The sequence below is a fragment of the Sabethes cyaneus genome, chromosome 1, assembly GCF_943734655.1.
Source record: "Sabethes cyaneus chromosome 1, idSabCyanKW18_F2, whole genome shotgun sequence".
Lineage (NCBI taxonomy): Eukaryota > Metazoa > Arthropoda > Insecta > Diptera > Culicidae > Sabethes > Sabethes cyaneus.
Window position 1 is genome coordinate 134,537,061 of NC_071353.1, and position 16,182 is coordinate 134,553,242.

General features: G+C 37.4%; 1 protein-coding gene across 1 annotated transcript in view; it reads right to left on the reverse strand.

Moving 5' to 3' along the window:
- LOC128732477 (doublesex- and mab-3-related transcription factor A2) overlaps window positions 1–13,404 on the reverse strand; it is a 38,804-nt gene extending 25,400 nt beyond the window's left edge. The window contains exons 1-4 of the mRNA XM_053825734.1: window positions 13,258–13,404; window positions 3,845–3,946; window positions 3,556–3,757; window positions 3,392–3,469 (exon numbers count right to left, since the gene is read on the reverse strand). Of these exons, the coding sequence (XP_053681709.1) occupies window positions 3,392–3,469; window positions 3,556–3,757; window positions 3,845–3,946; window positions 13,258–13,404 (529 nt within the window). The remainder of the gene's footprint in view (window positions 1–3,391; window positions 3,470–3,555; window positions 3,758–3,844; window positions 3,947–13,257) is intronic.
- Window positions 13,405–16,182: the final 2,778 nt, after the last annotated feature.

Here is a 16,182-nt window from a genome sequence, read left to right on the forward strand (position 1 = left end):
TTTAGTAACTTTTCAGAAGCAAAAAGCTTTGAAATAAGTTGCGTCAATTATTAAATTTCTGCGAAAAAATTAAATATAAAATCAAATTTCTGCTAAAAAAGTGTAATAAAGTTGATGGCTTTTATCTACAAATTGGTAATCTGATACTGGGGTTACATTGCGATTCTCGTTTCGAGTGATTTTGGTCCGTTTCGACCACGTTAAACGAATGGGCGAAACGAACCAAAATCACTCGAAACGAGAATCGCAATGTCACCCTTGTTCTGCAATTCGTTTCATCCGGAAAATACGTTTTGATGCTGCAATTGTTTTCTGAAACGTGCTAAAGAGACCCGAGAAGCCTGTTTGTTTGTTGTTTTTCATACGTGTCAGATTGTGTCCGTCGCACGCGGTGATTTAGTGTGCTATGCGTGATGTATGAATTTATGTAGTTTTCAGAAACCAATTTAACACTCAACACGTTGTATTTAAAATTAAATTGCAACGAAACTAAAAGAGATAGGCGATTCACGTCAAAGAACGAATTGTAGAACAGTACTAGAACTTGAAACTGGTGTACAAAAGCAATCAACTTTATCACGCCACTTTGGGAAAATATGATGAAAACACCATAATAAATAGCTATTTTTGCTTCTGAAAAATTTCTAAATTTCATGAAGGAGGAGGTTTAAGGGTATTTTTTTAAATGAAAAATTTTATCAGCTTTCGAATGAAAGCTAGCTAGCATACTTTTTGTATTGGAGCTAATTTAACGGAAACTGAACCGATAACTAAAAATGTTTAATAACTGTGTAACGATTGAGATTTGACCATGTACGTAGGAGGATTTTTTTCGTCAAATGAGGTCTTCTATCACCCCCTGAAATATTTGCACTAAGCTACCTAACACCTTGTAAAGCAAGAGTTACTAGAATTGCAAAATAGTAATGGGCCGACTCTAACAGTGGCCCGACCCTTACAATATCCGATTAGGCCCGACTCGTTCCGTACTGCTTTACAATTCTGTGCTGTACATCGTATGTATGTCAGCGATTATCATTATATACAACTGAAAATCAACTTGGGCGCACTTTATTGAGCGTTAGTTACGATTCCGAATTTGTTAAAAGTTATTTACGATAATTTCCGTATATTGATGTACGACTCGGTGCTAGCTGGGGCCTTTATTGCATGGCTTGGCATGCTCTTTTCGCTTCGACTTTGTTCTTTTGATTACAGGACCTCAACCAAGCAAAATTTGAAAAAGAGGTGTATGGGGCATTTGTAGAGCTAGCAATTATCTACAATATTGCTAAAGAAAGTAAACTGTTATCTTTTGTATTTATGCCACTGTAGGGATGTAATATCGATGGTGGCAAAAAGAGCGCTCTTTTTGCTATCAACAGGAAAGCAGTCTTATAGCGGCATAAATACAAAAGGCATAGCATTGTTTACTTCAACAATATTGTAGATAATAATTGATGCTCCATACATCACTTATTAAAATTCAGCTCGGTTGAGGTATAGTACTGTGATGTGCTCTAATTTTGGCTCCTAATTCCGTGCACCTGCTATTAAAGTCAACAATCTTTCAACAATAGGGTATTGTCGTTATCGTCGGGCCACTGTTATGGTAGGGCCATCACGATTTTACAGTTTCAGTAACTCATGATATCTATGATACAACCATTGTAAAACTTCTTACTGTGATAGCTAACTTTTCACAATATTGTGAGTTTCCACCTTGTATTCAAAACACCCGTTGTGAATTCAGTGACTAAATCTTACAAAAGAAGTTTTCCGGGCGCAATGAACTTTTCTTCAAGAAATGATTTTGAGTAGTCATGGTTGGGCCACCATAATTTTAAGCGCTGAAGCGCAATAATCGCTAGAGAATGTCAGTCACGTAAAATGTAATGAAATAAAGCAAAATTAATACGATAAAAACCTAGATTTTGGTTGTTTTTTTTTTCATTGTAGTTGTACACTTCGGAAAAGGCGATTTTAGCAATATTGATTTTACAAGATCGCCAAAATTTCGCAAAAATGCAATTAAAAATAGGGTATTTGTACCTATATGAGCCGTTGTTCACGGAATTCATTCTTTTCATGTCTCTATATAGAATTTCAATACGTATGTCTTAGATTTTCTGCGGTGGCCCAACCTGTACAACATGGCCCGACTATGACAACATTTTTTGTCTTCTCGTAAACACCTACAACTTTTTTATTTTTCAGGCAATCAATTCAAAGTTTTCCGGAAATATACCTTATTCTTAGACCTTTGCAACGATGTATTTAGATTTCTAAAATTCCTTTTGAAACGAATTCCAAAACGTGGCCCATAACGACACTCCCCTACATCCACATTTCCTCCAACAATGTTTGAATGCTTGAAGGAGTATCACGTTCAAAAATTTGTTTCGAAGATATTCTGCATGTTTTGCTAGGAACCCGCTACCACCATACCACGGAATTAGCAAAATCGAAGCGAAAAGAGCGTGCCAAGCCTGCTTAATTATCCGCAGAATTAAGGTGAAATTAGTCGTGATCGATTCTGCCAATTCCAAAAGCAGTTTTTTTGTTTGAAACAAAAATTCTGTCCATGAAAATATATTCGCTGTATTCAGATTGGCAAGAAGACTGCAGTATTTACAGTTTCATGAACAGAACCCCGCTTTTGGGCCAAAAAACTGCTTCAGAAATTGGGCTCTCCGATGAAAAGTTAATGACTGCTAGTTTCCCATTAACCTTACGTAAAACAAAGAAGCTGTATGTTGATGATGGCGATGGATTTCCCTTTTTTTTATTTTTTATTAACATCACAATTAACATAACACAAAGCAGAAGCCATTGAACGGTTGTTACAGTGCTTTTGTGTCACAAGCTCACAAATACATTCACCCCAGACACATTGATTCACGCAGCACAGAACTTAAAAATTCAACAACAGTAACTAATTGTCATCACCAAACACCATTTGCAACAATGTCCAAATAAACAGTTCCGCAAGCTGTCTCAAGTGCACTTCGCGACAGCCGACAACACTCGAAACTTATGACTCCATTACACAAATGAAGCTCCATTATGGCATCACAACACAACAAACAGGTACAACAGACTGCATAATTCATCCATTATTATTAACGTCATTGTGCCTGGTTGTTCAACGGGCAGCAGCAGCACCGGTGGCAGTCAGCAGCGCCATTTTGTGAGAATATTCTCTTTCCCCACGGTCACATCGACTGGGCAGCGTTGCACTTGAGAACACAAAACGCGCTGCGTTTATCGAGTACCATTAATCAAAAATTACCCCCACAAGCTAGCTTGAAAGTGTAATAATAAATTCATCGACCGTGTTCTACCGGACAACCGCTGGAGTGGGAAACATGGTAAAAATAAGCACACTTACCGGGACTGTCGGGTTCACTCTGATCTGGCGAATAGGCGGAGTTGATACGTTCCGGCCGTAGTCTAGGATTGTCCGATTCTGACGAGAAGAATGACAAAAATTCCGTATAAGTTTTACTGTATGATATATGTTAGATTTGTTGTTACAATTTTCAGTTAACCAACCTTCCACAGCACCATAACTTCCACGGTTTCCACTATCAGAATCGTTCGGTGGTGAAGGTATACCGGTGTGGAACTGCCCCACCGTGGACTGCCCGTTTGTATCCGGTACCGGTTGGCCGACCGTATGAACGCCTCCCGTGTACAGCAGGCCCAAATCTCGAACTTCGTTTTCCTCCTGGGCTTGCTGTCGGCGCAAGGCCACCTGGAAAATGAAACACAAACAGCGTAACAATCAAATTTCATTCCATTAATCCTTTCAATCCGTTCCGGGTGGATTTGCTCTTCTTACCTGGGCTGCCATAACCCGCTGCCGTTCGGCGATGAGAGTACACTTTGCACAGACACAATCCCGCCACCGGCAGTACCGTTTGTGACCTTTCAGGGCGCTTACCTACGAAAAATGGCAAAGAAAGGAACAGTAAAACGTTTGAACCAGCATCAAAACTGCATATCGAAATGAAAAAAAAACGAAACGATTCAATAGAACACCCCATTCACCCGCACCACGAAATCCCAACGCTCTGCTACGGCGGGCACTCCAACGCGCCACGTTCCACGCCACGCCAGAAGTACCCGCCATCAATTGTTTTAATTTTAATTAAATCATTATATGGCCGTTGAGCTCCGGGAAGAAAATTCACGCCCCACCGGCCGGAAACTAGTAGTAGGTGCAGTGCAATAGCACTCACTGACTGCCAGCCAGCGGCAAACGCATTTAACTGTTTGCGCTCAAATCCTTACAATGCGAGGAAATTCTTGCACTTTATTCTTCTGGAAAAGCGGAAAACAATCGCTCGGCTCGGCTCGGGCCCGGCCCGGGTCGAGGAGGTTCATCAAAAGAGTACAAATTTAACTTTGAAGAAATCCTGAATGCACTGCTTAGCATCGGAAACAAAAGAAAAGTCACAGCCGGGTTATTTCCTTTCGACGGCATTCAGAGCGTGCGCGGGGTCTTCTGTCGCATCTCGCATTGTAATGGCGTAAGAATTTCCCGATTCCGGTGCTAACAATCAGCATAGAAGCCATAGGATTTATCCGAGCGTGAATGTTTTACACAGTGTGAGAATGTTTCATATCGATCTCGATACGGTGCAGACCCACAGAAATACGATGCACCTTTTTCAATTGTAATAAATCGATACTCTAAATATGATGTAATGATATGATAATTCCCGGCTTCTTGGAAAAATTCCTTCAAGACACGTTATTTGCAGCCAGCCAGAATTACATAAGCACACTACAACATGGATCTTTCCCCGGGCGATCTGTAGAAACAAATTTGCTGCGTTCTGCGTAAATAGTATAACTGCCAAACTGCAAGTTTATTCTGACTTTTGATACCGTTAATCATCATACTACTCTTTTGAGCAAGGTGGAGAAACAAGGTGGGTGTACCACAAGATTGTGCAGATGGTTGAAAACATACCTTACGGATACCGACCTTTTGTAGAACTTGATTACTCCCGGTCTGCCAAGTTTACAAATAGTTCTGATGTACCATAGGGTAGAAATTTGGAACCACTGCTTTTCTGTATCTACATAATCTATGCAGCGTTGCTACCCAACGAGGGTGGAATGCTTTTATTTGCTGCTGACTTGTAATTCTATCTTATAGTCAGACGAATGGAGCAGAATATTTTGTCAAAATAGTTTTTAAATAGCATTTGAGGTGACTTAAATGCCTATTGGTTTGCATTTGAGTGGAATTGGTAATGCTTATTAGTTACCTAGGATGTTACTAGCATCCAGTATGTCATTTTCAATCATTACAATGCTCTACCATATCAATTGATCAAATAACGTTTGAAGACTGGTACCACCCGATAACCATTAATTTTCTACTATATAAAATGTCGACGAAGTTCTTATTCGGAATTTATTCGAAACTAAAAAGATGAATGAAAGGTACTCTTGAAAACAACGATCACTACATGTTAATAAATATTAAACGAGATGAATTAGCGAAATTCCTTTCAAATTCCACCAAACTTTATGCAACAATTTGTAACCGAAATACGCTTATCAATAGAGATCGCATAAAAATATTAGAATTAAAAGGAATTTTGCTAATTTTTCTCTTTTACTCGTGAGTTCTATTAAGACGCTTGAAAATAAATTATTCAATTTTCATTTATTCTTATTCATTCATATTAAACTTTTTTTGTAAACTGAAGGAGTTTTTGGTGCGAAAAATGATAAACTAGATGAAACTAGGAAATTTCGATGAGGCCAAACTTACATTGGACCGTTCAATGGCAGGTGAGACTCCAAACCACACTCTCTCGATTGGTACCCAAGTGTTTTTGCAATTACACTACCGCCGCAACCTTATATTAGATAGTCGTACATCTCATTTTGTCGCTCCCTCCTCGCTCGCTTCTACCACACATCAGTTTATTACGGTCTATCTTCTTAGAAGTAGTAGCAAAGGACAATCATACAAAAATAATTACCGTCAACGTGGGAGTGTATGTGTGCGTGATTGGAATGGTTGAAACTAGAGGGACAAAATTAGATATGATACTGTGTAACATAAGGGCGCGGCAGTAGTTTAATTGCAAAAACACTTTGGTACCGACCGAGAGAGTGTGGGTTGGAGTCCCACCTGCCATTGAACGACGAAATATATTTTTGGCCTCATATCGAAATTTCAATTTCATTTCAAGTTTCATCCCGTTTATCATTCTTCGCACCAAAAACTCCTCAGTTTACAAAAAAAAAGTTTACAAGTAAACAGAAAAAAAAATCAGTTGACCTATTAAAATTAAAGTTTTAAAGTAATTAAAGTCACAGTGTACGTTAGTTTTTAAACAAAATAGCAAATTATTTAAGATTCTTCCAAAACTACCGAAGGTAATTTGTGGCTATTTAATAAGAATAAGCATATTTGTTTAAATTAGTATTCAAATTTCATTTCAAATAGTAATTCAGATTGAATCTAATACCAACTGTAGAATTTTTGTTTGGCATTGGAATTGGAATTTTTGTTTGGAATAACCTATTAATTAGCTTTATTAGTAAATAGTAAACATTGCTTGACCAAAATAATATTTCCACGCTTGGATGCATACTACAGCATAATTCGACCGCTTTTAAAATCAATTACGCGTATTTGAACCTTAAAGAAGAAAAGGAATAATAATCCAGCACTTACTGCTACTAACGGGTGGCAACTAAAATTTGGGGATTTTTTCGAGGCGCCTACGCACAACAACATACGAGCTCAGAGAGAAATAACAGTGAGTAGGTGTTAGCTCTCTCTCCTCTTTCTGCCAGTATCGTTTGTTTGGTTCTTATTTACCAAATTTAGCTTAAAATGGTGTCAAAACAAGCAGCATTTCGCGAGCACGTTGTACACTGCTACGAATTGCACAAAGATCTCAGCAAAAAGTATACGGAACAACATTTTAAAAGCGAAAATGCGACTTCGACTATTTACCATATCCTTGGATCCTCAACAACTACTCGAAAGCAAGGTAGTGGAAGACCAGCCAAAATTATGGACGCAGAAGTACTTCGTTCTCTTTCTCGTGCCTTCAACAACAAGCGTTCCGGGCCGCAAAAAAGTTCACCTGTTCCTACTAGTACATCTGAAAAACATAGAAAAAAGTCGGAATAAAGTGCCGAAAGAAGATAAGAGCCCCGGAATACACTGAGGGACATATTTCGACGCAGAAATCCCAATGCAACTGGTTGATAATCATATTATTCCAGAAATTGCTTTGTTTTGGACAACGAAAGTTAGGGTATGTTGCTGCTTCGTCGTAATTGCCTATTCCCGTCCTATCCAACACAAATTATTGAAAATATCAGCGATTTTTATGACAAATAATACAGAATTAGTTATTCCCTAATATTTTAGTTTGTTGACATTCATACGCGATCAATCAGAGTGAGCTGAGATCTATTTGAATGCTTTTTTTCATTAAAGAATTCCTAACAGCCAAATTTCCTACGTTTTTTCGTGCGACGAAGAAGAAAATGTCGACTAATTGTTTCAATTTCCGTCATTCATAAAATGAAAATAACCCACGCAACGCATTGTCGTTGTTCTACAGCCAGGAATACTTGCATGACTTGCAGAGTTTTTGCAGAATAACATTTCCGGAGTGATTCGCGATTGGGGCTCAACTAGCAATTTGTAAACAAATCGTTTTATTAGACCATCAGCCTTAAAAAGACTGATAATATCCTTGGCAAGAATCCTTTCTTCTGTTTTAATCTTTAGAATTATTTAAAACAAGTTTTTAGTGATGGGCGATAGAAGTGTTTAATCAAAACAAAAGACAATTTGCAGTTTAGCCCCTTTCATTGTTATGAAGTAACAGTCTTATTTGCAAATCATTTTGTAAACAGGCGATAGTAAAGAGCGAAACTGCGTTGTTTTCAAAACACAGGCGCATTGTAAACAGGCGAAACTAAATAAAAAAATCAAAACAAGGCGAAACAGGGCTGGGCGAATCTCATTGTCGAAAAGCTTTGAGGCTCATTCCAAGGGGTTCAACCATAAAATTTAGATTTTGAGCTTGAATGCACAAATTTTAAGCAGTATTGTTGTGAAATTATAAAATTGATTTATTCTACACCAATTTATGTCTTTACACTTGATTTTTGTAACTTTTATTTTAATTTATATAAACTGACAAATTATCACAGTGATATTCCTCATTGTTTACACTTTGCTAGTGCGCCCTTATCGCGAATCACTCCGGATTTGTCATGCCGTTCTACACAAATACATGCGCGCTTCGTAAACATTATTGTGATTTTTGGTTCGGACGATAAAAAATTTTGATGGAGGGATTTCAAAACGGTACGACGAATTTAAGATATAAAGTCAGTTGCGTAATTTCAATGAGGCCATTACAAATATTTTAAAAAGTTTTTGTCCCTCCGGTGTTGGGCTCCTGAAGGGGGGCGGGTCAAAAAAAAACAAAGAGAATTTTTCAATCGAGCAAAAAAATTTGGATTTTAGACATTTTTACTTAAAGTTTAAACGTGAAAACCAAATCTATTCTTGCTTTTAATATATACGTTAAGCTAAAATCTACGAAAAAAGACAAAAACGAAAGAAATTTTGGCCGATTTTCGGAAATTCCATTTCCATTCCCATTTCTATTTCATGCTAGAAGCATTAACTCAACTCGTACACTCATTTTTCGAGTTTTTCAGGCTACAGAACCCACAGACAATTGATTTTATAACAACAAATTTAACTCATATCCACCATATCCAAATTATTTTTTGCCCCCCGATTTTTCAAGTCAATTTCCAAGGGGAGTGACAAAAACTTTAAAAATAATTTGTAATGGCCTAAAATGCTTTAATAATCGCTTTTTAGTGAATTCAAAGGGCACGGATCGAAAGGTAAGTTTATTTAAGTTGAAATCAGCAGCTTTTAGTTGCCACCCGTTAGAGACTCAGGAATTCTCACGCAAAGACCTACAGATGAGACACTTGCGTTACTCAAAAAAGCATGTTTCGCAATATAACCACTCCACAGCGTTCGAAAAAAGCATAACCTTATTGTTGAAGATTATCGGTATATTCTGGAACTTTCAAAAAGTATAAACACTGAATATTATGCATAGCCGCCAGTGGAAATTATTTTACAGGTTAGAAAAAGGAATGAATATATAAAACTCTGTAGTGAAATTTACTGCAACACGAAAAATTTAAGGTAATAAAACTTATTCTCTATCAGTTCATCATTCATTCTTTGCATCAGACATTTCTTCCTTTTCCAAAACAGTTTATGTTATGCCGCGTATAGTCATATAAAAAGCACAGCCTTGGATTTATACCGTCCTTAGACATTACCCTTCTTTATCGACAGACTTCACAGCCGGCTGTTAGTGTACATACAGGAAAATTACGGGTCCAGTGCAACGATCCTACTGACTCTATCTAGCAAGCACCGCCTAGCCGAGACTCGAATATACGACGACTGGCTTGTTGGACCAGCATGGTACCACAGAGAACAGACATCCAAGCGAAAGGTCCCCACTTGGATAAAACTTATGTCAAATTAGTTGGGAAACTATAGTGATGATGTCGCTATAGGCGCATAAAATTCTACAAAAAATCACAACAGCTAGCTTCTGGCGCTAGCATAACGCTTACAGTCCATATATACTAGCGCCAGAGGAGCCAAAAGTTGTCAGTGTGCAAATCAAAAGTATCATTTAGTTGGGAAACTATAGTGGTGGTGTCGCTAGTATATTAGGTGATTTTAATTTGAAATTTTATCCAAGAATTCCCGAAAAATTTGTTCCTGAATGGATGTCTGTTCTCTGTGATGGTACCTCGAAGCCAACTAGGCGGTATAGTCATATACGAGTAAATAAAAAAGAAATAACACACCCGGTGGTGGTTAAAATCACGAGATTTCCCGCAGCAACGCACTGCATGTTTCTATCGCACCGACTGAGTAGATAAAACAGTCAGCTGCAGATCTTCTCAGCGGTGAAAACAACCCAGCAAACAATTTGGTTTGTATATCTCGGTTGTAACTGAGAGATACGAAATCATATCCGCACGAAAAAGTTATATTTCACACCACGTAAGAACATATAAGTACTAAAGTGGAGGCAATATACGTGCAAAAATTTTGACAGTCATATTTAATTCTATCTTGCATTCTATACAACAGTTTTTGGAACACGCTACTTAATACTCTTCAATATACGATGAAGATATAACTAAATGTTGCAATAATCTATACTGCTTTATAATTCACAGTCGTAAGTTGTATAAGACGACACACATGACTGTAAAACAACTTACTGTAAACTTCACTTTGACATACTCTAATCATTACGCAATGTAAAATTGACATTCATACGATTTAATGTGGACTTTCTATTACGATTCTATTGGTGTTACCTGGGAAAGAGCAGTCATACAAAAATAATATTTAAAAAATAATAATATTATTGGGAGAATAAAACAAAATTAGATACTAGTCTATCTCACATAACGGTCGGTAGTAGTTTAGTGAGTAAAACATTCGGGCACCAACTGAAAAAGCGTCGGTGTGAACCGCATCTGCCATTGCACAACCCGATATACAGTGGGATTTCGACTTTGGCACGGACCGATTTTGGTCACAAAAGTATTCATTTTGCGAAGTATTTTGCTTCCAAAAATATCCTAAAACATCTATCGGTTTGCGCATACCTGTTCATAATGACTCAAAATTATGACATCAATATGTGTATGAAAAAATGTCTGTAGTTGTAGAATGTTTCGAAAGGTAATATTTTTATTGACGTAGGACTACGTCGTACCGCAGGGTGTCAAAAACTCGCTTACATCGGCCTGGCAGCTCTCGTCGGGCTTTTTGAGTATAAAATGGTTGCAATCGTAGAAAAATTATTGATTACTTATATTGAGCTTGGTTTTGACCCAATTTTATTAAATTTTTCAATATCAAAAAAGGATCTCGACTTTGGCACAGTTTCTATTTTGGCTACATAAGCGACAGGCAATTGTTGCCAAATTCGAAATCTTACTGTATTTTTGGTCCTTATCGATATTTTCCATTTCATCCAATTAATCTTTCTTCGCATCAGACCCTTCCTCTTTTCCCAAATAGTTTACGTCATGAACTAATACGACTAAATGAAAAAGAAAAAATACTTCCACTAGATTTTGCTGTAAGAATCCTAATTATGTAGAGTTACAAATGGGGTCCAAAACAGGTTGGTTACACTACGTACAGTTCGAATGTAGTGTATGCCCTGTTGACCGACTGGGGCTAATAGCAAAAAACCACAGTTCATTAATAGACTCTGTTCGGGAAAAGACTCAAAAGACTGCTAAAAAAATATGACGGATGTTAGTGATTGATCATCTCGTTATTTCTTTACTTTTTCACTTATTTATGTAAACATCTTTAACGCGCCTTAATGGTTAATTATTGGAAGTAAAAACGCTATTTTGAATTACCGTCGATCTGCAAATTTCTTTTGCTGTATGACAAACTAATATTTTTTGTCTATCCATTTATGTGTAAAATAGATTAACTGCTATATTTTGAACCATGCTGGCTTTGACTGTTTGTTATACTAAAAATGTTTTATTTTTAAAGTAGTTTTGAAAGACAATTTAGAAAATATACTCATTTCTCACTTTCAAAAGATTTCTGCAACGAGCGAGGCACGATGGCAATCGATACTGAACTCCCGTATGAAAATATAACGTCAGTATTTGAGCACCCGATTAACAAACATGAATATTCGAAACACTTAGTTGTAAAGCCCGTACAAACAAATAATAATAATTTGCATAGGTAGTTATATCGAATCCATTGATACTATGCACACTATGTTTTCGTAAAACCGGTCACTGTGAGACAAACATAAATCATTTGCTTTTTTCTTATAAAATAAAATATGGATTGAATATGAATATGGATGAATATTGAATATGGATTGAAAATTGATGAATATTTCTTATTCATTGGAACTCGGAAACCATACGATATACTTAATCAGCAGTTTGCTAAATATCCTTGGACCTGAAAAAACCGCCCAGACAGGACAGTGAAACTAACCAAGAATCGCGTGAAAATATAGTTCGTAAGTTGACACTCATTGACACTTACACACTCATTTAGATATTAGGCCGTATCAATAAAATAGTTTGCTTTGCTTTTCCCGTGTAAATCTTATGGGAGCGTTTGCTCTACCTCTTTTATTCATCCGGCCTATTATGTTCTACAAATAACTTTTAACTTAGCTTTTGCTTAGCCAGAATCCTCAGTTAAAAATATTTTTATGAACATTTAATAAAACTGAATTAAATAAAACGGAAAAGTAAGTACAACAACATGCTGGAAAAATTGCGACACCATTAAATTTCAGAAAAAAGTAACTGGAGATTGTGATAAAGTTCTGATAATGTCTAAATTCAGATAATGACTAAAAATTACCGAGAAGAAAATTGAAATAGTAACAAAATGGTCAAACCGTCCCAAGTAACAATTTGGGTTTTATTACATTCTTATGATGGCATTTAAGAACCAAAATTGGTCATGGAAACCGCCCTGAGAGTACAATAAAACTCACATTGCTGCTTGGGGCTAATTGTACCGAAAAAATTGATTCGAAATTCGAAAAATTTCCATGTGGAATGACTCATCTACATTGGGACTAAATTTTGTCACTTAGTTTAAAGCAATTTTTCTATGTTTTTAGTTTTATGCAAATGATAGTGTTACAGTATCATCTCCGATTTACCTCTGCGTTATCTTAAATTGTCTTAAATATTTTCTTTGATTTACCTTTAATGTTCAGTTCTCCTTTTAATTTACTACAACTAAACATAAGGCCAGAGAAATGGCATTGGCGTTAATGACAACTTACTATAACTAAATTTATTTTCAAGATTTAATTTTGTTACTAACCAACTGTGGATAGTGGATCAGCGATTTTTTGTTCATGAACCAAAACTTCGAAAATCACAAAATCAGTATTGCTAGTTTAAACAATTACCATTACATAGTAATAGGGATAACATCTTCCCTATTGAATTGTATAATATCTAGGTATATATGAAAAAAAACTCAGCCAGAAAACCTATTTGATAAAACCGATCTTAGTGCGGGTCAAATTTACGATTGCACACGCATAAAACCATAAACCAGCAAATCGATATCTGATTTCGCCACTTGATAGCCCCCCATCATCATCAACTTACCACACCGTGATTCCGACAGCGGGCACACTTTGGTGTCCGCTGATATCGCTCCGAGGCGGCCCGCAGAAAGAAGGCCGGTGGCAAGGCACCCAGCACCGGATGCTGCTGCATCAGATTGGACATATCGACACCACTTGGCAAGCTCATTTTCCACCAAAAACAAATCACCACTCTCAAGCTCTATCTAATCGCTGCGATCGCCGTCAATCACTTCGTATTGTTAGATTGTTTGCACTTTGACCTAATTAAACAACCATCAGCACATTCAACAGTCCGTCCCTTGTTCACACTAATCCGTTCCCGGCAAGCCGAACGGCGAGAGAGAGCACTTCCATTCCACTTTAGAGCCACGATTTCCGAGAATCACTTGTGGGGCGCACTGTTTCCAAACATCGCACTCGAAACAATTTGAAACATTATCGCGCTGCTGCCATCTATTACTGAAGGACCCTCTCAAAAATCGACTCAACAACAGCAATGCGGACGAAAAATTCTCCTATATCCAAAGCCACAGAAACAACAAAAAAAAAGAACTCTCGCTCCGCCTCACGTCATAACCGGCCAAACCTTCAAATGCTACTGATTCAAAATGTTTTAACAATTTCTATCTTTCCATGGATGATGCAACAACATCGTTATATCTCACTCAGCCGAAAACGGTACTGCGCCCGAGGGGGCGGTATGGACGATCGGCGAGGGCCCTAAATCCGCAGAGAGTCCTCGCAACCGTGCCAGTAAACGAGCGAGAACGAGATGGCAGCAGCCCCGACGGGAAACAGCAAAAATCATCATGTACATAAATGAAATACAATGATACAACTCAACCAACCAAATCTAACCAAATTGGAAATAACCATCGCTTCACCCCACCCCATCGCATCGCCTGGTAAGCTCTGAGCTGATCAAACAGAGAAGAAGCTGGAGAAGGCTGCCTGCAGCCGTTTCCAGCATGGACGAAGTATGGTAGAAACCTTGCTAAACAGCTGCTGTTCTCTGCGTCGCGGTCAGCCAGCAGTGGAATGGGAGGGTGGAAAGTGGAAAACCCAGCACAGCAGACAAAGTAGAACGGAGTGAAACAGATGTACAATATAAGCCAGCCAGCGATTTGTAGCGAACCAGGGCAGCCGGAGCCTGCAGACGAGAGAACAGTAAAGCAGAACCGGATTCAGGAGATCTGACATTACGTTCAGTCATAGAATTATCATCAGCAAGACATCCCAATTTCAATTTTTTAATTATATAAACTTCTTTGTTTTGTGTTGAGATCACTTTTGAGTTATTTAGTGAATCTCAAATATATTGTGAATTGTGAACCAGGTTTTGTTTTTTGATCATAATTTTTTATCGAATCATCCAATTTCGAATCTTTTTGAAGCGTTTAGAAGTTTAAAGTCATACGTATCTTTTTGGTGAAGACAGCATATTTTTTTTTGCCTTAAACAAAAAAGTTGTAGCAAAATCAAAAAAGTGAATTTTTTGGCCATAAAAAGTGTCTTTGGTTGTGAAACACTTTTAAGAAATATGCAAGGAAAATAAAATATTTCGATCATTTATTATCGGAAAATACTTTAAATACAAACCAATGTATCAACTTAGCCATCCAAATATAAGTTACAATTAATGCATGTGAAGACAGGAAGTTAGAGAGCTCAAATATGCAGAATTCGTCCTCATACGCGTGATAAACTTTACTCCATACAACGAACGGAGTGGACGCCATTTTGCAAACACTGATACAATATTTTTTAAATCAGCACTTAAAAATTATTTAAAGTTTGTCTGTATCATCATCAATATCATGCAACGACACGTAGTGCTTGGTAGTGCTAGTTTAACAAACCCGTTAAAAATGGTGAGTGTTTCACTACCGAGGACCAACTACAGAGACTATAGATTACAGAGGCGCCGAGACACTCAAAAACCGCTAAATTTTGAACGAAAGCGGAGAGTTGCCTTTATTTATGATGGTACTCTCCGTTTTGTTTCAAAATTTAGCGGTTTTTGAGTGTCTCGGCGCCTCTGTATAATCTATAGTCTCTGTAGGACAAACCCCTACAGAATGTATATTTACTCTTGTGTAAGAGTCGAGTACCTACGTAGCTGTACTTTACGCTCTAAGCAGGTGGAGTGGTGGCACAAGCACAATAACGTTGCCAGCCTTGAGCTGCTGACCCATACCAGGGCACAGTGGTCCAAAAAGGCGAAAAGCGGAACTTTTTTCCTAGTGTCTTTTGCTTTTATTTTATCATTTATGGTCTTCAGCACTTTTGTTCGCATGAATATTCCCCTTAAGCTCAAACTGTCAAAAGTTAGTCATTGCTTACTATAATGAAAATAAAAAAAAATGTTTTATTTTAGGAAATATAGACATAGTTCCTTCGGTAAAGTTGTAAATATTGTAAAAACAAGCAACTTTGCTGAAGAAATAATTTTTTTATCTTTATCGAGTGCTGAACTATACGGCATATTCTTTGAAATTTCTTTAAAAATTAGTTTTTCATACTTAGCTTTTGTTAGTTGCATTTTACAAGAATACAATGTTATAGGCAATTATCGAAGCTCTCAAAATACACGGTTTTGCAAAAGACCGCAAATCTCTGGGACTTTTACTTTCCAAGTTATCATACATTTACATACATCATACAAACAGTGCTTCATCTGAAAGCTTAAGTCGAGTACAATAAACTTGTATGGGTTCCACTTGTCCCCAACCACCCAAATGAGAGTACGGCAAGCACACGTTTTATGTGTTTCGCGTTCGCTAAAGGCACGATACACGTCCATTTTTGTGTGTTAGTAGATAGACACATGATTTTTTCGGCAAAGTTATGGAAAATATGAAGGTAAACAACTTTGCAAAAGAAATGACATTTCTATTTCTGTCGAGTGCAGAACTATAGAGCATCTTCTTTGGAAATTCGTAAT